The following is a 26,160-nucleotide window of genomic DNA, read 5'->3' on the forward strand; positions in this document are numbered from 1 at the left end:
GGTTGGGTGAGTGGTTCCCCGAGGACTCCTGGCAGAATCCTCTGAAGACAGTGAAGGACTACACACATTTTGGATGTGACAGTTCCTTCTGACTCAGTGTGGATGGCTCATTGCAACTCCATTTTAAGGAGGCCCAAATAATCCCATATAGGGGAAGGCGTTGCTGTGCCATGCACTGCTTGGTAGCTGGCGCTGACCACATTTCGCTGCTCTTGGCTCAAAGAAGTGGATTTGGGGCTTGCTGTGTATAGAAGAAAAAAGGACTAAAGCTGCATCTTTCTGCCCTTACGGTTCATACAAGCAACTGAATCCCTGCAGTCTCTGATTGCTTTGTGCTTCAGTGTTAAGCCTTACATGTCACTACTCATGAGGACCCTGCTATCTCTCCAGGAGTGAAAAGCTTGCTTAAAAGAGAAATTCATGCGTGCTTTCTTCTGTGCACAGCTGTATTCTTGAAGCACAGGCAATGTGTTTCTCCTGTTGTTTCCCCAACTCCCATCCCCAGGCTTATTCAGCTGCTGCCATGCTTTTCATACCCAGTGAAGTGTGCATGGGGCCTCCATGCTGGTGCTGTAAAGCCATCCACAAACATGTGGGAAGAGGATGGTGCCTATTCAGTAAGCTGCAGACTAGGCAGCTATCTTTCGACAGATTAGCCAGAGGAATTTCTATTGCAGGGCTCGATTGTTCTGGGCCCTCGGCTCCCTTTTGTGCAGACGCAATGAAAAGTTGTGTTATGACAATGGTTGACAAAGTGTTTAATGAAAGCTGCGGTTGGCAGGGGCAGAGCTTCGAGCCATCCTCCTTTTCTCCTCTGCCTGTCATCAAAAGGTGCAGAAACGCTTTTGACATAATCTTCCATGCTGACAGATGAATGGGTTCGACGTGCGGGTCGGAAACTTCCACCTCCCTGAGCAGAACTCAGCCATCATCATGGTGAGCAGGGACTGGGAGCCTCATGCCTGCTGATTTCTTTGTCTGGCAAGCCAGCCAGGCACCTTGTTCTTAATACAGAGGTAGCTTACTGCATATTGGCCAGCTTCCCAAAGCAGAACCAAAACCAGTGCATGAACTCCCAGTCTTCCCAGCACCTTGCCAGGGATGCAGGATCAGCACCTGTCAGGTCAGAGAGCTGCCTGATTCCTTCTTGCAGGCAGGAAGGCTGGTTTTGTGACAGCATTATTACTTTGTGGAGGTAGTCTAACGGCAGGCTCTGTATCGGGTTATTTAACAAGGCATTCCTTTCAGCCTCTGCAGTGTTCAGTGATCTACAGTGCCAAATAAAGGCAAACACTGCTTTCTTATTTAAAGATTGGAAGGGATAAATAGACAGAAGAGGGCCCTTCCCATGTTGATTTAACTTGTTCTTAGTTCTTGACCAGGGACAGTGTATATGAGGAGGGAAAACACTATGTTTTTGGATTAGCCAATACAGGGAATTATATGCTTGATGTATATAATAGATCAATAATGTACAGAGCATTTCTTGTACCACTGAGTCAAAATAAAATATCTCAACAAACCTCACAAGCCGTGTGCCACCTTCTGTTCAAATGGGAAAAAAGGAGCTGACCATTAGACCACTCAAATTGATGGCTGTTTTGCTGTCTTTGCCATTGGCTTCTGATTCTTGTAGGATGCTTCCCTGAAGCATATGATGGGCTTTGGGCTCAGGTTTCCAGGGCTCTTTGGAGAAGACTTCTTAAAACACTGGCGAAGAAATATTTGCCCAATGAGAGGCACTGCTCAACTGCACAGCCGAGCACTGTATCAATCAGACCGAGGGGCTCCGTGGGGAGGAAAGTGGTCTTTGCTATGGCAGAGCAGGAGCGTGATGATTTCCAGTGACAGGACAGCAGAACCCTGAGCTTGGCATCTCCATCCACCCACACTGCTGGAATGCTTGGCCGAGCCAATGGGGATGCTGCAGCTACACATGATGCCTTGCATTTGAGATCAGCGCTTTGTGATCAGAGAGCATCGTGTGCACCCATGACCTTAAGTTTTGAGTTCTCTTCCGTATTTGCATTACTGGAGCCCAACCAAGATTGAGGCCTCATTTTGTCAGCATTGGGCAAACCGAGACAATACCTACCTCAATTTTATTTACAGTCTAAATAGACAAGACAGACAAAGGGTGGCTGTAGAAACAAAAGCTCTGGAGAGGTGATGTGACATGACCCAGTCACACAGCAGGAGATTAAGAGGGCTAGGAATAGACTGAGGTTTCCTGACTCCCAGTCCCAATGATCTATCTATCAGAGCATGTTAATTCTTTCTCCCATTTGCATGCTGTGACTGGCATGCCAAATACTGTCTAGTTGGGAGATCTGAGTTCTGGGAAACTTGTCTTTTGCTTGCTAATGCAAGCGACAAATTCCTGGGCATTTTAATGCACGTTGACATTGGAGTAAACTGTTTATTTTGGTGTATCTATCTATTTTCAAGCTTGAATATTTTAAATTTTTTTTTTTTCTTGTACTGTTGCTATATTTCTAGTTTTCATTTTCCCCACTGATTTTTGAGCAGCGTGTTGTGTGTTTGGTGAGGATATCTGGAAGTTGGAGTGAGTAGCGTGGGCAGTACTAAAGATTTAGGCATATAAAGTAGGTTTCACCTGTGTTTCTGAAGTGAGCACTGGCAAGTCTCTTTTGTTGGAGCAGGTGAAATACAGCTGTGCTATCTGGAGAGCTAGCTGCTGGGCTGATGACTGTGATGTTCAAACTTCTCAAATGGTGACAATAATAATCAGAAAGTTGCTCTGCAAGATGTTAGTCCATGAAATCCTTCATTCTGCTAAGATTCTTACATTTTTCACTTTTAAGCTGTTGAAGGTCACATCAGCATTGCTCAGTGTTTGGGCATTGAGTAACCAGGGATCAGTTCCCTTGACAAGCATACAGATGATCAGTGTGCCTGCAATCCTCAGTGTTCGGTCTGAGGAGCAGCATCTTAGCTTATTGCAGAGGAATGTTTTCAAGATAAATACGTTGCCTTAAAAAATTTGCGGCATAGAAACACATTAAAACTGATGGATTCTGGCACAATGTGCCAGCACCACACGTATTCCCTTCTTACAGTATGTCACCAGTGTTTCTGTGCCTGCTTTATTCTTACTGCATTGAGCCTATGGGATATAATGTCCTGCAGGACGTTACCTGCTGTATTTTCTCTTTATGCCTATACATCACACAGGGACAAGCTCCAACCTGATTTTGCTGTGTGGTTTAAAAAAAGAAAAAAAGTAGTAGTAATGTAATCTGTGGGCAAATTGCACTTTAATTCGTAATTGTGCTATGAATATGGACTTGGCTTTCAAACGCACTCTGAGTTTAAACTGCAGTTTGACTTTTATTTAGACAAATGCCTTTGAGTTCATAGTGAAATGGATATCTGCTGTAGGCTGGTATTGATTTAAAGGTCTCTTGAGTGTTTTAAAAGACAGTAGGGGCTTACAGGACAACATATTTTAAAACTAGATGCTTGGTTAGGTTTTACACTCATATATAGCTTCAAGTTAGATTCTGCTAAAGAAATCCTGTGCTGTTGATTTGTAGGGCCTTCTTTCACAGTAGGTATTGGCAGAAATGGAACATTTCAGGCATGGTACAGAGTGCCTTCATGGGCTTCTCTGAAGTGCTGGAAAACAGTGCATGCACTGAGCTACTGAACAGTACCTGTGTGGAGGGGAATGTTTTGAACATATCCCATAAATGCATTGCAGGAGAGCAGATGATCAGTAATTGCTTTTTATTTCAAAAGAGGCATTTGTAACTTTGTCTGTCAAGCCTTAGTGCTTGGAAGCATTGCTGTGGGCCTGAATCTCTGTGTTACTGCATGAGGCACTTGAGGCAGGTCTGGGCCCTTCTCACAGCTCTCCTTGTTGTCTGTCGCCTCTCGAGTCCCCCAGTGCAGGGACTGGCACTCAGGGACCTCAGGACATGGGTCCTGCTGGGGCTTCCAACCTGCCTGGGGGCTGTGGGCACAACTTTTACACAAAGCAAATGCACAAACTGGGAAAGGTTGGCCCGTTTTCCAGTCAGACTGGCTTGGTGGTTTGAATAAGCAGCTGGATGTTTGAGGGCTTATCTAAAATCAGACCATGAATCTTTTGGGTCGTGTTCAGAGGTGCAGTAAGAGGGTGTAACCTCCCTGCAGAGGAGACAGGAGGGTTGAGTGTTACCCAGGATAATATCATAGAGCAGGGTGTGGAGCGGGACGAAATTAAAGCAGGTCCCCTCAATTTCCTCGCAACTCCTTGTGGTTGCTTTTGTTGCTACTGCCTGTCAGTTGGCCTCCTCCCTCTTCAGATTACATACAGTAACATTCCAGCACGGCATACATCATATTAATTGGGCCATTTGTTAATTTCCACATCATTAGTCGCTTGGTCCTAATTGATTTGGGCTCTCCTGATGCATCCCCAAGCACAGGCTGGACCTGTGTGCAGTGTGCTGATGCTTCATGTCTCAGTGGGGATTTCACTGTTGTGATGCTGCAGCAGAACATTGCAAAGGTCTTGTGCATGGCTTTCAGCATTGCTTTCTTACCACCTTGTTCCAGCTGTGTGTCCTGCAAAGCAGAGCTTCAGCAAGGCTATGTTCAGATAGCCTGTAAAATGGGATTGTATGATCTAGGTTTGGTCTGTCTGGAAAGTGGTGGGAGTTGTTGAGGAACCAAGCATGTGTTACTGCATGACCAGCATTTAGTGATGTTAATGACAGTCTGTTAGAAAATGTAAAATACTGTTTGTCAACATAAAATATAAGTGTGCGTACTTGTGTATGCCTTTTGTTTATATGTGGAACACAACGGCACATAAAAATACCCAGATACCATTATAGGTGTGAAATATTTAGGAGAAGCCTTGCTGATTGTTTCAGTTCAGACTTTAATTTGTCAGGAAATATCCTGTTCATCTGTGATGAGTTGTGTGGTTGTGAATGACCAGCAGAGGAATACTAATGTAATTAGTACTAACGTAATATAAAGACAACAACACATTAATGCAAGAGAGGAGAAAACTTACAGCGAGCTAAATAACATTTTGATAGAGAACTAAAGCAACTCCTGCATGTATTCAGCAGCCAGGTGCTGCCCTACCATATTTGAGTGCTCCTATTAAAAAAAAAAAAAAAAAAGGCAAAAATAACCAAACCCAAACCACTTCCTAATGTAATCCAGGATAATTAGGATGACACTTCTGCTGAGCACACTAACTGTATGATGCTGATGCCACTTTCTTTTATTTTAACAGAAACCTGAGCTACAATAAGTTGACCGAGATTGATCCTTCTGCCTTTGCAGAGCTGTTGAACCTGCAGGAAGTGTAAGTATTCTCCCAAAGTTTTAGTAGTATTTTGGAAGGGCAGCTTGTGGGATGGGAGGAAATTATATATAGTTTTCCCAGGACAGTATCTTCCTTTAGCTAATGTGAATGAGCAGATGTGACTCGGTGTGGAGGTTTTTTTCATACTGTACTTCTGCTGCTTTGTCTTTAACTAACTAATCAATTAGAAGAACACAACTTCCCAATTAAAACAGCATAGCTGTTATTGGAAATCATTGGAGTTTGCTGCCTCTGTTTTGTGCAGGGCTCAGAGGGAGCAGTTCAGCTAACACACCTGAACATACACACAAAGCTCCTTGCTGACAGCATAACCCTGAAGCAAGACAGAACAGCCTGGATTGTGATATCTGATGCCAACCTAACCCAAATCTCCCAGGAAACAAAGGTGTAGTGTAGTGGATAACAAAGCACTTAACTGTGTCTCCTCCTTTCTTAGACATTTGTATTCCTTTTGGAACCGGGACAAATTCTGTTTGAATTGTCAGTGTACTAAGTCAGTGTAAAATGGCAGAGCTGTCTTCTGCTTTGGTGGGGGAAGAGAAGGAGCCAGCGAAGGCTGGCTGCAACAGGGCCCCTGGCTGGTGGGAAGAAATCCTGCATGGAGAATGGCAGGGTGTCCTACCTCCTGACCTGCAGAAATGCCCAGCTGCCTTGCTCATGGAAGCACTGCGCCTGTCAGCTATTTGCAGCAATTCCTGGAGCTCTGATTGGGGTTCTGAAAAACGAAAGTGACTAAAATTGTAAGCGGTGGGTTGAGGTAATGAGCTCTCATTTGAATGCTGAATTGCTGGCATACTTGAGGTTTGGGCTCTGTTTGAAGAGCTACTGATGCCTCATGGGAAACTGAAAAAACATTTCCTTTCAGAAACAATGCTGTGCTCTGTCTGTATCGTTCTTTTTTTCTTGTCCTTTGTCTGTTTTCATTAAGTGTTGGCTTTGGGACTCACGGAGGGGCCAGATCCTGTGATTCTGAAATAGGCAAAGCATTTTGCAGTGGTGGGAATTCTGCCTGGCTAATGCCTGCAGGATTGGACTGTAGGGGTTAATGCAGTGCATCTCCACCAGCCTGATTGCCCCTGGCACCTCTGCTTACACTGACAGTAGGGACTTGCTGGTGATATTGACAAAGCATGGAATGTGCATCAAGAATAAGGGCAGTGCTTGGAGGTCAGCCCTGGCTTGCCATAGAGAGCAGGAAGGGAGAGAAAGTGATGCTGGTGAGCAAATACTGCCTATGGGATCTGCTTTTTTAAATGGTGAAAAGCCTTAAATTGCCCTGCACTTAGAGATCAGAATCACAGCCCTGATCCCATGAGACTCTGGAGTTACCCTAACATGATTGTGGCTTAGCAATTGCTTTTATTTGTGGAAGTGCCTGGAGGTGTTTGACTGTGTTGGGCACGTGGGGCTGGGAGATTCATTTGTGTGGCTTCTGGTTTCACAGGTAGGGAGCTCCTGCTTGCAAAGTCATGCACTGAGGGCTGAATGTGGACAGAACGTCAAGGACTGAGGGAGGCAAGCAGTGCAGCCGTCAGAGTAATAGCATGGCTAGCAGTGCCTTGTTAGGGGAAGGGGAGAGAGCAAAGGAGTGAACAGGAAGAAAATTGAGATGGAAAGGGAGGCAGAGGTCTGGAGCCCAGCCTGGAAGGCAAGCTTTGGAAAGTGTGAGGGAGAAGCTCTATTAAAAGCCCTATCTACCAATCTTGGTTGCTTTTAAATAACAGCTAAACCACAGACCACTGAAATAAACTGGATTTCACAAAGAGAACCACATCTGTACTGCCAGAGCATCTCTTTCTGAGGGTTTTTTTAAGCACTTTACAAACATTCATGAAATAAGGATCATGCTGTGGCATGTCTTGAGAGCAAGTCAGTGTTTTGCTGTGTGTGCTGTGCTGGGCAAATCAAGTCACCCTCAGGGAATGAGATTGCCCCAAATGATAGATGCATTGATAAGACCTGAAACCTCCCATGATGCTTTAAACATGGAGCCTGTGGTTCCTGAGCATTACAGATAGGTCTCAAACATGATGTGTCTGTATGTGAATAATTAGTGCCATATATTTTGGAAATTTTTGTTGAAACCCTCAGCTTTATGAAAATGTCAGCAAACCGGTGATCTAAACTTCATAGCGTGTACTGGGTGTTCTGGTGTGCTTTACTAAGATAAAGTAGTAGCAGCTGGTATTTTTGATTCTTAGAAGCTCTTTTCCTCTTAAGTTTAATCTCTCGCGGGAGGAGGTTAAAGTGATCCCATATATTCAGGACTAAGTAGCTGTGTGCTACTTGGGGCTGCAGCGTTGCGTTACCTCCCTCCTTCAGGACACCTGTACTTTCTCCCGTGCCCCTCTGTGGTCCCTCTTAAAGACACCCCTGATCCCATGCCTTGGCAGCAAGCATAGGTAAGAGTGGGATGCTGCTGTGGGACAGCCCTGTTGTCCTTTGTGGGGTTTCCTCGAGTCGTACGGAATCCATGAGAATGATGGTTACACGGCTCTCACGTTTTCCAAGCTCATTTTTTAACAAAGAGGTAGTAACTGTGCTAAAATTCTTCTCCAAACAACTCACCTTTTATTTTCTAAAGTGCCTTTCACTGAAAGCTCTGGAGAGCTGTGCTATTTTTGAGCAGGCTCCATTTCAGCTTGACACCAGCCTGGCAACCAGACCGTAAATATTTTATATGGGTGGCCCCCTCCTGCCCTCCCTCGCTGTCCAGGGGCAACAGGTTTGTGTCCTCAAGGAGAAAGAAGGATGTTTAAATTTGTTGAGTTTAGTTGGGGGGTTCTTTTTGATATTTTTTTTGCTATTTGCTCATTATATGTGAGGGGAAGGGGAAGAGGAGAGGGAAATCCCAGACAAATAATGAGCTTGGCTGTCTCCACTGCATCAGCAACTGGTGCCTGTGAGCCAAGAGAAAATGAGGTGGGAGAGCTGCTTTCTGACTGTGTTGTTTAACTGAGAAAGGCTTGATAAGGCAGTGATAGATGAAGATGACGTTTATGTCAGGGTAGGGTTTGGGCACTTGCTAGAAGCTGGTTAGTGTTAGAGCTGCTTAACCAGCACTAGGGGAGGGTTGGCCCAATTCTCCTTCCCCTTTTGAGGCTTTCAAAAAGATGCTCAGCTGGACGTTAATGTAAATGTGTCACAAATACATACATTTCAGTGCTCTTTCCAGCTTGCTTTGCACTGTTGAAAGCTGGAGGCCTTGCTATAATACCAGTAACAATGAGCTTTTAGTTGCAAAGTAGAGCTCCTTGCTGAATTGCAGTGCCTCTGGCTTTCTTCCCTTACATTTTAAGGTATGGGTATAATGTCAGAGGCAGATCTGCAGCCGAGAAAAGCTTTTATCCCAGCAGTGCCTGGAACTCCTCATGAAATCAAATACGGTGCCTGCTCTCAGAGGAGTCAGGAGGAAGTTCTGCAATGGAGGCATCGCTGCCCTCTCCCACCTGCCAAAAATATTTTTGAAGTGCCAAAAGGAGCAGAATTTAGGATTGCCCTAGCTCACGCTCAGGGTTTGGCACCCCTCAGCTGTACCGTGCGTCCCTGCTCCTGCTTTGCAGTCAGATGCATCTGGATGTGATTTTCAGGATTTCCTGGGGAGGAGTGCCGGGGGGGCAAAGCCTGAGAGGATTGGGGTGCTTTTGAGATCCCTGCAGAGGAGAAGAGGGTGCTGCGCAGAGGGCAGAGGCACAGCAGTGAGGCTCTGCTGATTTGTGTGGCTGGGGGCCATGGGGCTCGGCCTGGCGGGGGTTCAGCTTTAATGGCTTCTGTGTGGGGGGGGGGGAGGGGGAGGCAGCAAGATGGCTAAGAAGTTAGGTAATTTTCAAGCAGCCAGACAAGCGACTGTTACAGTAATTAATTGACTAATTCACCGTACAAACAAGGGCTCTTTAAACCAAGGAAGAGCCGGTCACATGGCTGGGATCTGTTTTCAGTCAGTAAAACACTTCAAACATTAGGCCATTGAGGGGGACATTTCTGTAACGGCCTTTCCAGGCGTGAGGCCTGTCTGCGATTGCCATTAGCCCTTGGGGCTGCTGGGGGCTGGCTGCAGCAGGTCACCTGTTTCAGTGCCATTTTTGTGCCCAGAGCTGGTTTTTTTGTGTGCTCATGGCCAGCTCTGTGAGGCTGCCCCTGTGGGATTTCCAGAGCTAGACCCGATGCGACCTGAGGGCTGCCATGGCATCTCCATGGCCCGGTATGGTGAGCAGGGGCTGCAGATCTGCCTTGGATAAAGAAGGTATTGTTGGAGCAGTTATGGCAGCTCTCGTTTATTAAGAAGTTGGGATGAGAAGGTGGGACGGTCAGAGAAAGCCCTTGTGCCGAAATGCTGGTGCTTCTGGGGGAAAACACACTCAGACAAAGTGCTGTGCCCATCTGATGCACGCCTCCTTGCTAAATGGTTCATTTCTTGTTGCAGGCAACTGAACAACAATGAACTGACTGCCATTCCCTCCCTGGGCCCTGCTGCTTCCAACATCCGTGCCCTCCACCTGTGAGTTGCTGCTGCCTCCTTACTTTTGACTTTCTGCTGCAATTTGTGGGGTGGATGTAACTGCTGAGTTTCATGCGTGTCACACCCACTTCTGCTAACTCTTCAGATTTCATTATCAGTCTTGTTGATTCTTTAATTAAGAAATATCTTCTGTAGTTGAGATTCGGGCTAGATTGTGTGTGATTAAATGTGCTGTTTTAATGCAGCGTGTATGCACAAGGCAGAAAGAAGATAATGCTTGCAGACCAATTAGAAATCTGCAAACCCATGAGCAGATAATTTCTCTGGTACTTAATTTTACGGAATGATCCAAAGTAGGCAACCACTTTGTCCATCTGTCAGCACAGCCAAGTCTGTATAAGTGTCTCTGGAGTCCTAAAAGTCATTTTTGTGCCAATGTGACTGGAACAGACCTGCCCAGGACTTAGCAATCGTTAGCAGATTTGAAGTATCACCTTTTGGCCTGTATGCCAGCAGAACCTCTGTGAAAAATGATTATAGATGCGATGCACACAAAAGTCCTTTTGGGTTGTGGTAAGTAGTGGGCAATGCTTCCATGCAGCCTGCAGGAATGCCATGATGGGCAGCCATGAAAAATTACAGAGTAAGATAATTCTAGCAGAAAGTCACACTGAAATCTGTCATTGTTACTGTTGCATTCCTGTTGTTGGAAGACGCAGATGCTCTTTTTTATCTTTTTGTTTTTATATGATTGTCCTCATTTTTTTTCATTAACATTTCATCCCTTGCCAAACCATTGAAACCTTATGGTCAGTGATAACTTAAGTCAGTAAATTCCACGGGTTAGTTGCATATTGAATAAGAGAAGGGGAAGGGGGGGTTGTGTTTTTTGTTTTACTGTCTGCATTTGGTTTTCAACCATTGTTTCATACTTGTGCTATTAAAGGAGTATATACTTCTACCTTATTGTTTTTTTCCCTGGCATTGTTCTGGTTATTTCTTATTTTCTCTTAAAGCCAGAGACTATTCACATTTTAATCTTTCAGGAAACTCATTCCAGACCCATTTTTATGGCCACTTTCAACTTTAATTTTTTTTTTTGAGAGAGAGTGTGATTGGTGACTGTAGGGCTAGATCTACAGAAGCTTTGAAATTGCTAACTTTGGTAGTTTAGGTGCCTACAGAAGTGTTAGACACTTTGAGTACCCTTGTGCCTCTGCCACTGTAGACCTAGGACTGGGGACACTGCTGAAGGGAATAAAAACATTATGTTATCAAACTTCTCAGTATCTTATTTTTGCATTATTTGTGCTTATAATGCACGCTGAGAAGGAATTTTGCTGAGGCATGTGTGATAACTCTCAAGTTCCTGGGAAGGGGAAGTGGTTATAGCTAATATGGAATCCAGTGAAGCGCCTGAGCAGTTCAAGCGATGGCTTCCATTGTGCATGGCCTTACAGCATATAGCTTCAGGCAGGTGTCCCATCCCTTCTTATCTGCAGTGGCTTTGTGTCGTCTTGCAGTGGAAAGTGCCAGTGTCCATAGGACTGGGTGGGTGATTGGTCCTCTCACACTTGAAAGGCTCTGAATTACTCCGAGACAACCTTGATCAGTTGACTAAAAGTACATTCCTATTGCTTAAATCAAGAACTGAATTGAGTGAAATGAATTGGCACCGTTCCTGCTCTTCCATTAGGCAGTGTTAAAATATGCAAAGCAAAAGAACTCCCTCACTGTCTTAATTCAGTTTAAGGACCTGAGCTTAAAAGTAGCATCCATATCACCCTCCTAACATGAAGTGGGCTTAGCTTTATTTGAGATACGATGCCTTTGATCTGGTTCTTGAGTATAGCGTGTTCCTGCGGAGCTTACAAAGAGCCAAAGCACTCCTGTGCTATCTTCAGCACTGAATCTAGTGAGTGTCTTTCATTTAAATGGGCAAGTAACCACTCCACCTCCTGAGCAGAGGAGTGGCTTGTGTCTCAATAGTTATCAGACCTGTCAAATATGTCACGTGCAGCTGGTGTGAAACCAACTTGTTTGATTTCTCCTCCTGCCATAGTCTCTCCCTGCTTGCGTGACCACATGTGAAGCCCAGATCCGTGATCAGGGCGCTGCTGACTGCAGTGCTGTGTGGTAATTCCCTCCAAGCAGGATCTCTTGTTTGAGGAACGATCCCCTGACATGAGAGGCCATCTGCCTGCCACTTGAACTGAGCTCACCAGTTCTGCCATGTAACGCTCTGTGTAACAGCTCATGCACAGGGATTCAAAAAACTTCAGAAATCTGATTTATGGATGGAAAGCCTGCATGCTGTTTGCCATCCAGGATACAGTTTTAGGCCCCCCAAATCAACTTTTCTTTCTCATGAAGTCTATAAATGATCTGAGCTTCACAAGCCCCTGTTGTTATTTTTGCTATTAATTTAGCCTTTGGCAAAGGACCAAATTGCTAGAGCTTTGGCTTTTTATTTCTGCAATGAAATAAGTGGTTTGGAAAGGAGTAATAATGAGTGGTGGAAGGCAGTGGATTTACAGCTCCTCTGAAATTTCAGAGTGGTACAGAAGGAAGGGGAAGGTACAAAGCCAAATGATAAAAGGACAGTATTCTAAACAGACCTGCTTAGTATCACTTTCCAGAAATCTGTATTGCTTTCCTCAGCTGCTATACATAAATAACTGTGATAGTGGCATTTGTAATGCTGCTGTCATACCCCTGCAAGAAGGATCTCTTCGTTTAGCTTCTTTGCTCCATTTTTTTACCCCTGCATTTCCTTTTAATTTTTATCAAAAGTAAAAATAATCTGAAAGAGGTTTTAAAGTACCTGCTTTAATCGATGTTGCTGACTGATTCGCATTGGAATGATTTGCTGAGGAAGTGAGGCTTTTTCCATCACTGGAAGTCAATCAATTGGATATCTTCCCAAAAGAGGGTCCTTTAGTTCAACTCCAGGTTAATGGACTTGGTAGGTAAATTGTTGGGTGAAGTTCTTTGGCTTTATGTGATGTAAGCAATTGGATTGTGCCATCAGACTGGTTTCTTCTAGCCCTCAAATCAGTGCAGTAATAACTGGGGAGGTTGCCAAACCAAACTCAGGGTGAAGACTCATAATGAAGGCTGTGTACTGAGAAATTGGTTTGTGTTTAAGTATATAGTGTTACAGTGTATTCTTACTGCTAAAGAAAAATAAATAGATTTCCTTTTTTTTTCAGTGTTTATAAATGTGTGAAGTGTGTTTACCTCACAAACCTCTGAAGTAGGTTTTGTATATTGCATGTGGTTAAGTATTTCCAAAGGGCTGTGAATGTATCATAAAAGCAATGGTTGTGTATTTGTCGCTCAAAACAGTCCTGGTGAATGGGTTGCTTCATTTCCAGCTCTTCCTCATTTGGAAGAGAGAGTTTCTATCCTTTTGATGCTGGGAGAAAGGAAAATGCCATAATGCCAAACTTAGTTTACTATAATGGTTGTTTCAGTGAGCTTGATCACTTCTTGCTCCTTGCCTTGGGGCTTCCCGTATCTGTCTCCATCACCCCACGTTTACTTGACCTTATGCACACGTGTACCAAGAACTGATATATATGCAAACATGTGGGAATCACTTGGAAAGAGCATTCTCAAAGCTTATTGCAAATCTTTGGATATTTCAGGCTGCAGATGGATGTAAGAAAAACATATGTATCAAACATGGTATGCCTTAATTTACTGCCATGAAGTTTAATTCAGTTTAATTATTCCTTGAAGAGCCAGTTTGCCTTGCACGTTGAAAATACTGCCAAAGTTGTTCATCTGAACGAGAGCAAACATAAGGGAGTTGATAAGGCTTTTAATAGAACAGAAGGGGAAAATAATCTATGGATGGGTTACCAAATAAAGACAGACATTAAATGCAAACATCTGCTAGTGCAAACAAAAGCCAGGAAATTCAGCTGGGAGGGGGAGAGACTGTGAATCTGGATTCATTCCGAAATTACATCGGAGTAGCTGAGGGGAGAATCTTGCCTGAAATTCCCACAGCGTTTGTAATTTAGCTACAGTTCCTAGACTTGGACGTTTGGGAGTTGATGGCAGGATGTTTTCACTGACATGCTTTTGGCTGAGGATTTCCCTTCCCAGTGTTCTGCTGCAACTCAAGTATGTTAACTCTGTAGGCTCTTTGGAAGACTCTTTACTTGAACGGTGATATGGTTTGGTAGGGAAGTGGAGGATGGAAGTAACCATTTCTTTGCAGCCGAACTGAGTCTGCATATATCCAACTTCCTGACCGACTTGAGTGGAGAGTCATTTAGCCTTGCTGGCGTGGAAGACAAGAGGAGGAGCAGAGCTGTGATGAGCTCTGCATAGATCTGCTACTATAGGCATTCTCCAAACACCTGTAGAGATGCAAAATCAGTTGTGGTGCCTGGCTGCACTTCAGCTCCTGCTTCACCTACCTACCTCTGGCTTGATGAGCGTGAATGTGTCCTGGAGAGCTTTGGGGATGGCTGCACAGGGTGGTGGGAGGATCCTCATCCTGTGCTGTGGTCCCAAGGTGGCAGGCCTGATTCAGTTGGCAGCCAGTGATGTGGACACGCCAGCACAGGCTGCTCTGCAGCTGTGGAGTTCTGTGGAGAGCCTGCTAACCAGACCTCCAGAGCAAGCGTGGTAAGCAGAGCACTTGAGGCCACATCCTTAGCTGGTTAGGAATTAAGGAAGTTAACAGATTAAACACTTAAAAATAACTTTCGTTTCTTTCACTGTAAGTCTTTTAAGCCCCCAACCATTTAGGAACAAAAGGGATAGTGACCCACGGCGGTCTGCTGTATATTAGCAACAGCCAGTGCTGCTTGAGATGCATTGGCCCCATGATCTTGCTGTGAATAAGCACAGATAACAAGGAAGTCAGAACAAGGATTTTTTGAAGCAAAAGAGCGTGAAATAGGATTAGCTGATTCACAGAGGATGCTGCACTCTGTGCCTGTTTACTGGGGAAAGGGAAATCAATAGGACCACTCTGCTGCCAAATTGAGCATAAAAATCCCTTGAAGAAAATCAATCTTCTTTACAGGCTCATTAATGTAAAGATCAATTCACATTAAACTGTAATTAAGCAGAGAGGGCTAATAGGAGAAGGGTAGGTGATTTACTGTGCCATAGGCAAAATATATCATGTGAAATTTGTAAACTAACTACATGAAGAACTGCGGATTGGGAGTGAAAAGGAATGTGCAAGGTCTCTCTGAAAGGGCGGTGATGAGTTCAGATGCCCACTGGAGCAGTAAGGCAGTGAAGGAGGGCTCTGCGTTGTGTTCCATCTAGGTGTCAGGGTGGAGAGGGGTCAAAGACTGCAGCCAGTAATTCTGCATCAGGAGCAATGTTTCCATTTGAATTGCATAGTTGCTAAGATTCTTCTTTTTTCCTCTGCAGTGTTGAGAATTCCCACTGTACTCCTGGTTAAAATAGATTGTTAACATGAATCTTGCATGTCTAACTTTAGCTGCAACTTTTATTGCATCTTGTCAGACCTTTGTACCTGATTAGCTGGCTGGAAATCACTAACAGGATGGAACTGGGATCATACAATTGCTCTCCTTCTGAAAATGTTGCTGTGTGCTTTCTTAAGAGAATGCTTTGGGAAGCAACTGTTACTTCAGTGCTATTTGCACTGCTTCTCTGCTGTTATCCAATGAGATTTGCAAAGCCTCTTCGTAAAAGAGGGGGTTGGACTCAATGATCTCTGGAGGTCCCTTCCAACCCCTACAATTCTGTGATTCTGTGAAAAGATCAGCGTGGTCCATGAGATTTTTTGAAGTGCAGTTGTGCTTTTATCCAGGTCCTGCTCTGTTAGCTTCAACTGTTGATCAGAGCCAAAAATTATCTAGCCAGTGTGCCCTCATTTCCACAAGCTTTTGACCAGGAGCTGAGGTGTTGATGTGCAACTCTAGTTCTTTGATTTACACATTAAGATGGGGGAAGCTAGATTGAGTATCAGAACTGCTGCTTTGCGTTAATTCTGGACTGTGTGGTAGCTGCTCTGGGACCCACAGAAACAAAAAAAGAACATGAAATTGCCACAGTGGTACTGTTTACAGAGTACAGCTCGAGTCTGAGCTGAGCTGGTCCGTACATGAAATGTGAGTTCACTTGCATGTTCCTGGCTAGGTCAGAGTGTAAGCCTCTGTGTAAGTGATGTTGAAAGTTGGCACGTTCAGTCTTAAAGAAACTGGGGACTAAGTGAACACACCAGTATGTTTGAAGCCTTAGAGGGCTGTGGTGGCCTGCCATCCTGCTGTACTAGTTGCTGCACAAATGAAACAACTGCCTGGAGCCCTGGGAGAAGTAGTGTGCAAGTCATCTTCGCTGGAGTGAAAAAAAGTATTAGGAATGAGGAGAATACTCTTAATTCCATCTTTGTCATGACAGTTTTGTACTCCTGAGCACAAGATGTAGGTGAGTCGGATGCAGCTGTGTGAGGGATTGGTCGGAGTCATTGGGCTCTGTCTGTGTGCAGGGCTTCTCTGGCAGCTCAGCAAGCCAACTGCCTGTCCTCATTCATGGGACTTGCACAAAGAGGGCTTTCCCTGGTGAGCGAGGCAAAGTGGCGCGTGCAGATGTAGATCCATCAGCACGAGCAGATTTACCATCTGTCGTGCTTGCTTCGGCTCTCACTTGTGTCTACAGGGACCAGTACTCCAGTGTTTGTTTAGGCAATTCTTCTCATAGGTTGGAGGGAGACTTCTTCCTGATGATTTTGTCTGCACTACAGGCTGTGCTGCTCAGCTTCTATTTTTGAATATGAATATATTGATGTGGAAAGTTGACTAGAAGGAATGCTGACAGCCAGGATGTTCAGTATGCAAGCAACGTGCAGGCATAAGATATTCTCATACTCACCTCTTAGGTTTGCTTTGCTCAGAGTTCGTGGCAAGGCTCTTGTGTGTAAAGTCTGCTTGTTTTTGAGGCCAAAGACTGCAACAGTCTTTCCCAATGGAGGAAATTCTCATTAATCATGTGCTCGCATGCACCAGGAGAGACGCTGTTCTGACTTCTTATTTGGGCTGTTGGAACTGTTCTAAGTTATTTGCATGTCCTCCTCGAGCTTTCAGATACAGTGTGAACATACAGAATCAGCAAAGGTTCCAAGGCTGTTTCAGGGAAGTGGGTAATCATTTCTTCTAGAAAAGGCATAGAACTGAAGTACTTGGTCCTCAGACTCAACAAAAGAGTGTCAAAAAGCAATCTGGGCACATGCTGAGCAATGTAAAAAGTAGCCAGAGGGAAAAGATAGTGAAGGCTGGTGGCAGTTCTTGGAATACCAGTTACCCCTTGAGGCTACTTTAGTATATCTTTATTAGTGAGCATAACTCTTAATGTGCAGCCATGGCAACTTCTCCTGCAGAGAGGGAATTGCTTTGAGCTCATCTAGGTCTGCTCTGATGTCTGTGTGCTGCTTAGCTGGCTGTGCTAGCTTGGTGCTCCTTCTGGAGGAAGGAGAAGACCCAAGCGATCTGTTGGAACAGAACGTGAGATTAAGAGTTGAAATGCTGGACCAATATCTTTCCTGTGTGTGTGTGTGGTTTTCCATGTATTCATGACAAGCAAAGTCCAAGTAGGATTGGGTGGTTCTGCTTCCTCCTGGCCAAAGAGTGGACATTGCCCTAGAGCTGATGGAACTCAAGAGCATGAAGCATCTTCTGGCATTGTCTGAGGGCAGGTGTGTGTCATGCACAATGCTTAAGGTGGTTTCCAACTTCTGTCCCTCTGCAAATCAAGCTTAGATTAGTTATTAAGGTTATTTGTGATCATGATCTTTTGTTAAGGTCACTATGAAAAATAGGCTCATATTTGAACCTTAGAATAGGCCAAACTTGCTACTATTAATATCTGTGGTAGATAGGCTGTCTCAGTTAACGGCATATGGTAAATAAAGCACATGCCTCCAGAGGCAATTCCTTTGTTAGTCTTCACAGGCTGAACAGATTTCAGTCATAAATAACTTGCTGAGATAAGAGTTTTTTAGCATGTTGAACTTTTCTGCCTGAAAAGAAATGCTGGAAACTGCAATGTAGTTTGTTCAGGGGTGAGTAAAAGCAAAGTTGCAAGTGCAGTAAAAGCAGGTAAAGTTATTTATTTATGTAGATTCCTTTGTCCGTTTCTTTTTTCCCCAAAAGTTTGAAACTGATGCAGCTTTTTGGCAAAATTGCACAATGTCAGGAAGATATCATGGCTCCTACCTTTCCCAGTTTGTCCTCTGTATCACTGTATATGTTCTGGTCATTTGACATGGCTCTCGGATCAGTGATGCTTGTTCAGAGCACTGTCTCCTCCCTGGCATACCACCCACTTCCCAGAAGTTGCCACAAATAGATGCTTAGTGAGAAGTAAGAGTAGGGCTCAAACTGTGATTTTACTGTTATTATTTTATTGAAGTGTGGTGCCATAAGTCCTTTCAAAATCTGTTTTGTTTACCTTCAAGTGTCCTGGAAAGCTTGAGAACAGGCAACGTTTTTTAGTTCCTTTGCGTATAACAAGGCTAAAACTATGTCAGCAAAGGTGTTAAAAATGAATGTGCTTCAAAGCTCGGTGAGTAAAAGCATCAGTTTTGCCATTTACCTTCTGCTCCGTACGATGCTTAGCACTTCCATCATTGCTTCCACTGGCACCATTAGGAATAGTGCGTAATTCAGAGTAAAGAAACGCTTGAGTGAACAGCATTCACTAACATGTAAACTTGCCATGTCTAGATTGGAAAAGATTAGCAAAGAATATGTAGAAGGCTAACTTTTAGCTGAATGACAGCTGATTACATGTTGGCTTTTATGGTGTTTTAAACCTGTATTTAAATTCCCCAAATAATTGCAGAGATGAACAGCAGAGATCTTGTTAGAAGTTATGATCTTGGTGTTGAAAAAACAGCTGTGCTGAGGGTAGGCAAAGAGGTTAAGGTAGATGGGGAAATGATCTTCCATCCTGTCTGTACTGCAGGTCATGCTGCATGAAGGCAATTGCTAAATGGAAGGAGGGAGGGGGGCTGGTTGGTATCAACAGCCAGGGAAAAGGGTCCAGACTTCCTCTAGGATTTAGGAGCCCTGGAAAAAAACAGACTACAGAGGCCTTACTGAAGTGCTTTGCCCACAGATTTTGTTTTTGGGACAGCCTTCTTCCTTTTCAAAATGTGAGAAACTGAAGAACTAAACGGTCCAATTAAAGAGGTTTGAAGAACTTAGGAAGAGGTGACAAGTGCTTTTGACTTTGACGGTGATTTTACAACGTCTGCTCTGGGGAAGTTTGAACAGACAGTGTTTTACATCAGCCTGGGTTAGCACAATGGCAGTCGTGCTTCAGAGGTTAAATCTTCTGTTCCCTGCATCTGGAGACCTTGTTCTGCAGTTTCTTGAAGCCATTCTCGACATGCTTTATTGTTAGCAAGGTGCCTACACTCTTGAAGAAGAGCTGTTTTTGTCATGAACTTGACCATTGCTTTTCCATCTCTGAACTGCTCGTTCTTGTAGGCTGAAGAGTCTCAGCTGAGTGCAGCTCCCAGCGCAGCCTGCCCAGAGGCTATCTGCTCTGGCGACCTTGCTGACAAGAGAGATAAGCCCTTTCAACAGAGCACAAGCATGTGTCATGTTGGAACAGACCAGCCAGCCTATCTACATCTCACAAATGCTATCGGGAGCTTGCTTGTCCAATCAAAAACACTTGTTTCTTTAACTGCTGCCTTCTCTCAGGGTCTGCTGCAAGTACCATTCGACTTTGTGAGTTTCTGGTCTGAGGAGTAGATAGATACTCAAGTATATTGTCCTTCATTTACCTGCTTCAGTGTCAGGGTTTTAGAACTGTGCTCCTACCAGAGATGGGAAAAGCCAGTGGCATATTCTGGCAATGCTCAGGCACACACAGTGTGTGCTATCAAGGAGTCTGCTTGTAATTACATTTGGATTAATGTCCCAGCACCACGGGCAGAATCATTACATTTGGTTTGCGCTTAAATTGCTTCTCCACTTGTGTATTTTCCCCTCCTCGCTCCCGTGGAGAGACAAAAGCAAAACAAAGCCACCCACAAAACACATGCACTCACTAGGCTGTGGTGGATCTTCTTTGCTTTGATCTTGTATTACACAAAGAGAAACTAAAATCAGCATCAGGATTTAAGGATAAAAGTGCCTACATGCCTTGTGATCCTGGACCCTATTGGCTTTCACATGAAAATGCTAACCATGTTAATTAGAAGCACAAAACTTGCTAGCAGTGACAATGAAAAGAGGATGCTGTCTGCCTGGGAGTGGGGCAGGGTAGCTGCCCTGTGTGCAGCTCTGGGTGAGTTACATTGGCACCTGGTTGTGATTCAGCCTCTCCTTGTTGCAAATCCCCTTCATCTTTGAGGGCAGCGTTGAGGATGTGGGGTGAGGCAGCAGCCCTTCTGCTGGGTGCCATACAAGTGTGGGCTGGTGGAGAGCAGGACCTCAACAGAGCAGCAGATAGGTGAGGTGGATGCCAGGCTTTCTCATGCCTAGCCCTAATTTCGCGTAGAAAATTGAATTTGGCTGGTAGGTGTCAGCAGCAAGAAAAAAGCCCTTGAGGTGAAAATGCACGGAGAAAAGCAACTATTGGAGCAAAAAACAAAAGCATACCAAAGACATAAGGTGTATAGCATAAAAACACTGACCTCTCTCATCTTCTAGCAACTGCAATTGAATGACCTCTTTCAAATGCTGATTGAGCCCCTTCAAAGAGGCTGTGCTGTGCCCATGATCCCATCCAGATTGGCAGTGCAGAGCCATGTGTTTTCTGGCAGTCTGTTTGGAGGACTGCCTTACATGACTCTCTTCCTTCTATTCCCACAGGACAATTCTGTTCCTTCTAGCAGTTTCTCCTCTTCTTTGCAGCCTTTCTCAGTGCTTCCTTCAGCCAGAGGTCAGGGGATATGAAAAGACAGAGTGATGAGCAGTAGAGTGCAGCGAGAGCTGGAGAAGGGGTTTACAGACTGTGAGTTTTCACAAACTGCTTGTTTCCAAACCAGCCTTGATAATGCCCAGTGGTTCAAAGATGTTGTGCTGGAGAACAGGCCAAGATGCAGTGTATGCTGAGCAGCCCCTACTGGGGGTCCACTGCACCAATCCGAGAGGGTGCATCATCCTTTAAGATGGATGTCAGTCACGGAGTAACTCTGAAGATCAGTGCCAAGGTGTTTTGAGGGGAAGCTACACTCAGGGAGAAAAGGTTCTGCTGTGGTATTGAGTTCATGAAAGGTCAAGAAAGCTCCTTACAGAGGGGTTGTGACAGGCAATGAAAGATGCTTTACTCAGCTTTTTAAGGGATCTGTTCTCTTTGTGAATGCAACATCTAAAAAGCTTCTCTGGAGTATTATCTTTACTCTGCATCAAGTATAACCAGAAGAGAGCGGAAAGACTCCAGTGCTTTTGGAACCACCCTGTTTGCTGATGGGGGGACTGTGCCCATAACAGGGACTGTCTTGTCTTCAGAAATCTTAATTTGCTTTGATGTCACAACCGGTTGTGTAATCTGATGAGTAGATAAGGCAGCCTCTCTTTTAAAGATGACTGACTTCAGGTCCTGCCTGTCCCACACATTTTACTCTACTAATGGATTGAGTGCTGAAAGCTCAGGAAGTTGCGCATTGCAAAAAATATCCAAAATCATATGGTGGCAAGTCAAAGTCTTGTGGGAATCCATGTAGATGAAGGAGGCAGAAAGTTTCTTGAAAATTACATCACTTACCTCAGTCGGTCTGACACACAGCATACAGTTCTCTTAACAAGTCAGAAAGTTTACATAAGCATTGCCAGTTCAAAAACATCCTGAGAGAATGCATTGTTCTGTATGTGGCTTTTTGGTTACGCTAGAAGAAAGGTTTTGGTTCATGCAGACAGTGCTGAACCCAAGAGGAGCCCTTAATGAACATTCCAGGTTCTGCTTTCAGAGAGCATGCTTGGCCTCTGCCCAGACCTTACCCATGTGGCTGCCTCATGAGCCATGAGAATGTACCTGGGGGGAGAAAACCTGCTTGCATTTGGGTAGCCAGGGCCTGAGGATGCTCTGAGCCTGTGCTTGACCTGCACCAGTCAGTGATTGCAGTCTGTCAGGATGAGAGGCAGATGAGCTTGGTGCTGTGGGCAGCCACAAAGTAGCCTTTAATGGAGTGAGAAGTTAGCCCTTGGAGTCGTGCTAGTCTCACATGAATACTTCTGTTGACTGCAGTGAAACTATTAGCATGAGTAACAGTTTGCTTGTGGGAATAAGGAGTTAGTAACCTAGGCCTTTGTAATGTTACTGGATTGCAGTCGGCTGCTGCTCCTGAATACAAGGGGCTGAATGAGCAAAGCCCATCTCCCAGCCTGCTGTCTGACTCTGAGCACCCATGACCTGCAGGAGAGATGCAGGTTTACCATTTCATTAAAGGATGCAAGTCAAAGCATTGGTTTTAAAACCCATGTGTGTCTGAGCCTTTGTATAGCCATGGGTGCTTTTCTCGGTGCTTGTCCATCCTAAAGCACCAACACAGGCTGAGAGCATTGCTGTGCCTTATAAAGGCCTCATTCTGAAGGAGAAGTAGGGAGAGGGAAGATCCTGACATCCAGACAGCATGTGAGCCTTTAAGGGAAGGTCGGGATACCTGTAGAAGTTGTGCTGTTTTTCCCCTCTCTTTTTGTGGCTGCTTGGCCTGCTGCTGTTCTGCTTTTGTGCAGGCAGCCAGCACCTGAACAAACAGAGCTGGTTCTGTGGCAGCCTGGGTCCCTGCCAGGATTCCTCAGGGAAGGAGTGATTCAGAGCATCTGAGAAAAGTGGGGGCTGCTGCAGGCATCCTTGCTTCCTGCCCGAGGAATAACCCATGCAGTTCTGCTTTGAAAGAAAGTAGGGCTGCTCCCTTAAGCAAATACAGCGTGCGTTAGGCTGTATAGAAACGTGCATTCTTGTAATGCTACCAAATCTTGAGCCTCGCAGATGGTGCTGGCAAGGCTGAGATGACAGTGCAATGTCAGATAGCGTTCTTAGAGCAGCTGGGAAGCCTGAAGGCTGACGTGCTTTGGGCAGTTCAGACTTGCAGGGGAAGCTCTCATGCACAGATTTCCAGCTTGTCACCTGTGTGTTCCTTCCATGCTCTGTTGCATGGACGTCTCACTGTTGCAAGATAGATATTTCACAAGTTCTGGTACAGAGGAGGAACTTTCATGGAATAAAAGACTTTCAAAAAGCACAATGTTTTCTAGGAGTAAAATGTTAGGATTATGCAATTGCATTGATAAAGTATAAAAATTGAGTCAAAGCTGGCGTCCAGGCCACAATAACATTCTCCTCTTATCCTTGCTTCCATTGTAAGAGTCACTTGGGCAGGTGCTCTGTTATGGGTTGTAATGATGGTACAAGAATAAGCAAACATCTCTGTTGATGTTGTCATAAATACAGATGTGTCTTCCAGTTTATCAAATCCACCTCATCCTCCTTTTGTCATAGGTGTTGCTCAGGCATTGCCTTCTACTGTGGGGCTGTGCCTTTTAGTTTTTCTGCATGTAATGAGTGATGTGGTAAAACCAGATGGCAGATAATTCAAGGTGTTAAGAAACCCATCCCTTAAATCTTTATCGTTTCCACAAGTATCCACAAGGTAACTCCAGGCCTGAGGTAGTTATGGCGTGTGTGACCCATCTTGTCTTACTGTGGCTTTGATCTCCCTTCTGGCCATGCCCTGTCTGACACCGAGCCTGGCATGTCCTGCAGTAGCACACCTGTATCTTTCTGGCTCCGCCACTGGTTTGTTGTTTAATACTTTCCCCGTATGGAAGTATTAACCAAACCCCGGGCTTCTCAACCTCATGTTTTCAGCCTTGTGATCTCTCTCATATGCTCACTTTGAAAATGTGCTCACACATTAATAGAACCCTACCCGAGGTGCGGAGCCTCTTTTGAAGCTTGGTTTTTGATGCCTGTAACAGGTGTCGGTTTTAATAGGTTTGCTGTATTAAGGCTTTCTTTTTTTCAGCAAGCCCCGCCAGCTCTGTAAGCTGACACTGCACGAAGGCCGAGCATGTGCCTTCTCCTTGTGTCACTTCACACCCCGCATTTGTGCCGTAAGTCAAGCTTAGTGTAAAGCAGGAGGTTTTGTGCTGCTGTATGTGCGTCGGTCGGAGCGGAGCTGCTCACACATTCCCATCTGAGGGGCTGCTTGCTTTGATTTTCCGCTGTCAGCTTTCTAATGGGCAGCGTGGCTCCGACAACAGAGGAATGTGTTTGCAGTGCTCTCTGCGTCGCTCTCGCAGGAGTAGTTTGAAGCCACAGTTTAAATTAAACCAATTACAGTACTCCAAGGGATGGGCTTGCTGTAAGGAGGAAGGTAAATTCTTCTCCTATTAGATCGAGTGAAAAATGTTTCACAGCCTGTTTATCAAATAAATATTCACAAAGAAGCTCCGAACTTGGAGACCGACTGGGATTAAAGTGTAACTTTACCTCTAAAATACAAGCTGGGATTCCTGGAAGCGCTGTGAGCTTTTGACTTGGTGCCACCTGTTGTTTTCCTGCCTCCCCCTTCAGCTCCCTCCCGACCCAGAGCAAACCCAAACATGCTTTACTGCACTGGACCGCTCTGCTTGTTTTTGTGCCTCGGAGCAGCCTGCAGAAGCGCAGAGCGATCATTTGCTTCCTGATGTGCTCCACGTGGGCTCTGTTCAGCGAATGGCTGGCTGAGGTTGATCCAAATCTGTAATCCCCAGGGCTCTATTGGAGAGCTGTGTGGGGCTGCAGCGTCTTGAGGTGCTGGCAGGGTAAGTGGTGCTGCTTGGGGGGTTGGTGCCCCCTGCACTCACTTTTCTGTTTGCAGCTGGAACAAGTGCTCAGGCAGTGCTAAAGCCATCCAGCACTGACTTCGGGTTACCTTCACACAGCGCTGACAGCTGCTTCAGCTGCAAGTGGGATGTCTCCAGGACGAGGGTGGAATACAACTATTATTGGACCTGTCCTCATCCGTGAGCAAGCCCAGATGGCTTCCTCAGTCCCTAGCATTTATTTTTCACTTGTGGTACTTTTACTCCAGATCCTTTCTCAGTCAGGGCAGCTTGCAGCATCTCAGTCTGCCAGTGCATTCCTGTACAGATGGATAACCCAGTGGCAGAGAGGGGTTAAGCAGCTTGTCCAAGGCAGATGAGTTGGTGCCAGAGCTTCGAATAGAAACTAAGAGCCTTGGCTCCTACTCCTGGCTCTCATTGCTCAATCTCTCTTTGAAGCCTTGTCATCCTACACTCTGAAGCTAATGCTGGCTAAAGAGAAGCAGGGAAATTTGTTTCCAGGCTGTGATACCTAAGAAGAAGGGGAGTGGGGAGAGGAAAAGACACCTGGAGGCAAATTGGTCGTGGAAGCAGCAGTAATTTCTGCTTTAAAGCCTGGTTCAGCGATTGGTACTAAAATCTGATCTGCCACCTTTGAAGCCATGGAAGTGTAAACTAAGGAGCTAGGCGGTACAGACCTAGCCCTTTTCCAGTTGGAGAGAGGCAATCATAGCTTTGTTAGTTATCTTTTTTTCTGTAAAATACCCTCATGGTGGGATTGGAAACAAGGAAGACAAACTGAAAGAAACCAAGTAGCAACAGGAAGGGTTAAATCACCTTTTAGCTCTTCCTGAAAGAACAAAAAATGTAATCAAGCTAGTAAAAGGTTTGGCTGATGTTGCATTCCTATCACATCCTTTGTATAGGAAAAGTCAGTGGGGCTGGTTTTGTTTGAAGAGAGTGCAGTGCTTTGCAGCAAACTGTCTGACATTCCCCAGCTGGGCTGGCTGGGATGCTGCTTGGAGCTGAGCATTGTGTTTGGAGCCAGCCCATGTTTGAAGGAGATGGAGAGAGGCAGAGAACGAAGGCTGGTTTATTCCTGCCTGAAATAATGCATCCATCTTATCTGCCAGCTGTAGCATGAGAAAAGCAAGATGCAGATGGACAGAAGGCACCTGGAAACTGCAAACATGGCTCAACGAATACAGTTCTTTTCTGCCTTCCTGAAACTCTGTCCTTTGGGAAGGGCTGAGAGGTCTGGCAGGCAGACTGGATATATGTTGAGTAACTAAAGCACAGAAATATTAATACTCCAAAAAAATAACATTGGCTTCTGAAGAGCATTTCATGTCCAAACTCACTCGGTGCTCTCATTCCCTTACAGACTTAGCTGCCCTGTGCTGGAATTGTCAGGTAATTTATAGATTCTTCATGTTCATTTGTACAAGCCTTCATTTCCTGTTAATTTACAGCCAGATTCAACTCAGCCATCACAGCCCAGATGAGATCAGAGTTGAACTCGCAGCCGCTGCTTCAGCACAACTCCAGAGAGCATGCTTGGGGTTTGCTTTCACTTAGGTCTGCTCTGA

General features: G+C 45.0%; 1 protein-coding gene across 1 annotated transcript in view; it reads left to right on the top strand.

The window, feature by feature from the left end:
• The window catches only part of LRIG1 (leucine rich repeats and immunoglobulin like domains 1), an 81,049-nt gene that overhangs the window by 23,401 nt on the left and 31,488 nt on the right, over nt 1-26,160 (top strand). The window contains 2 exon segments of the mRNA XM_042823417.1: nt 5,258-5,329; nt 9,774-9,848. Of these exon segments, the coding sequence (XP_042679351.1) occupies nt 5,258-5,329; nt 9,774-9,848 (147 nt within the window).

This window comes from Centrocercus urophasianus, unplaced genomic scaffold, assembly GCF_019232065.1.
Source record: "Centrocercus urophasianus isolate 14NV4802_14NV808 unplaced genomic scaffold, USGS_Curo_1.0 seq_22, whole genome shotgun sequence".
Taxonomy (NCBI): domain Eukaryota; kingdom Metazoa; phylum Chordata; class Aves; order Galliformes; family Phasianidae; genus Centrocercus; species Centrocercus urophasianus.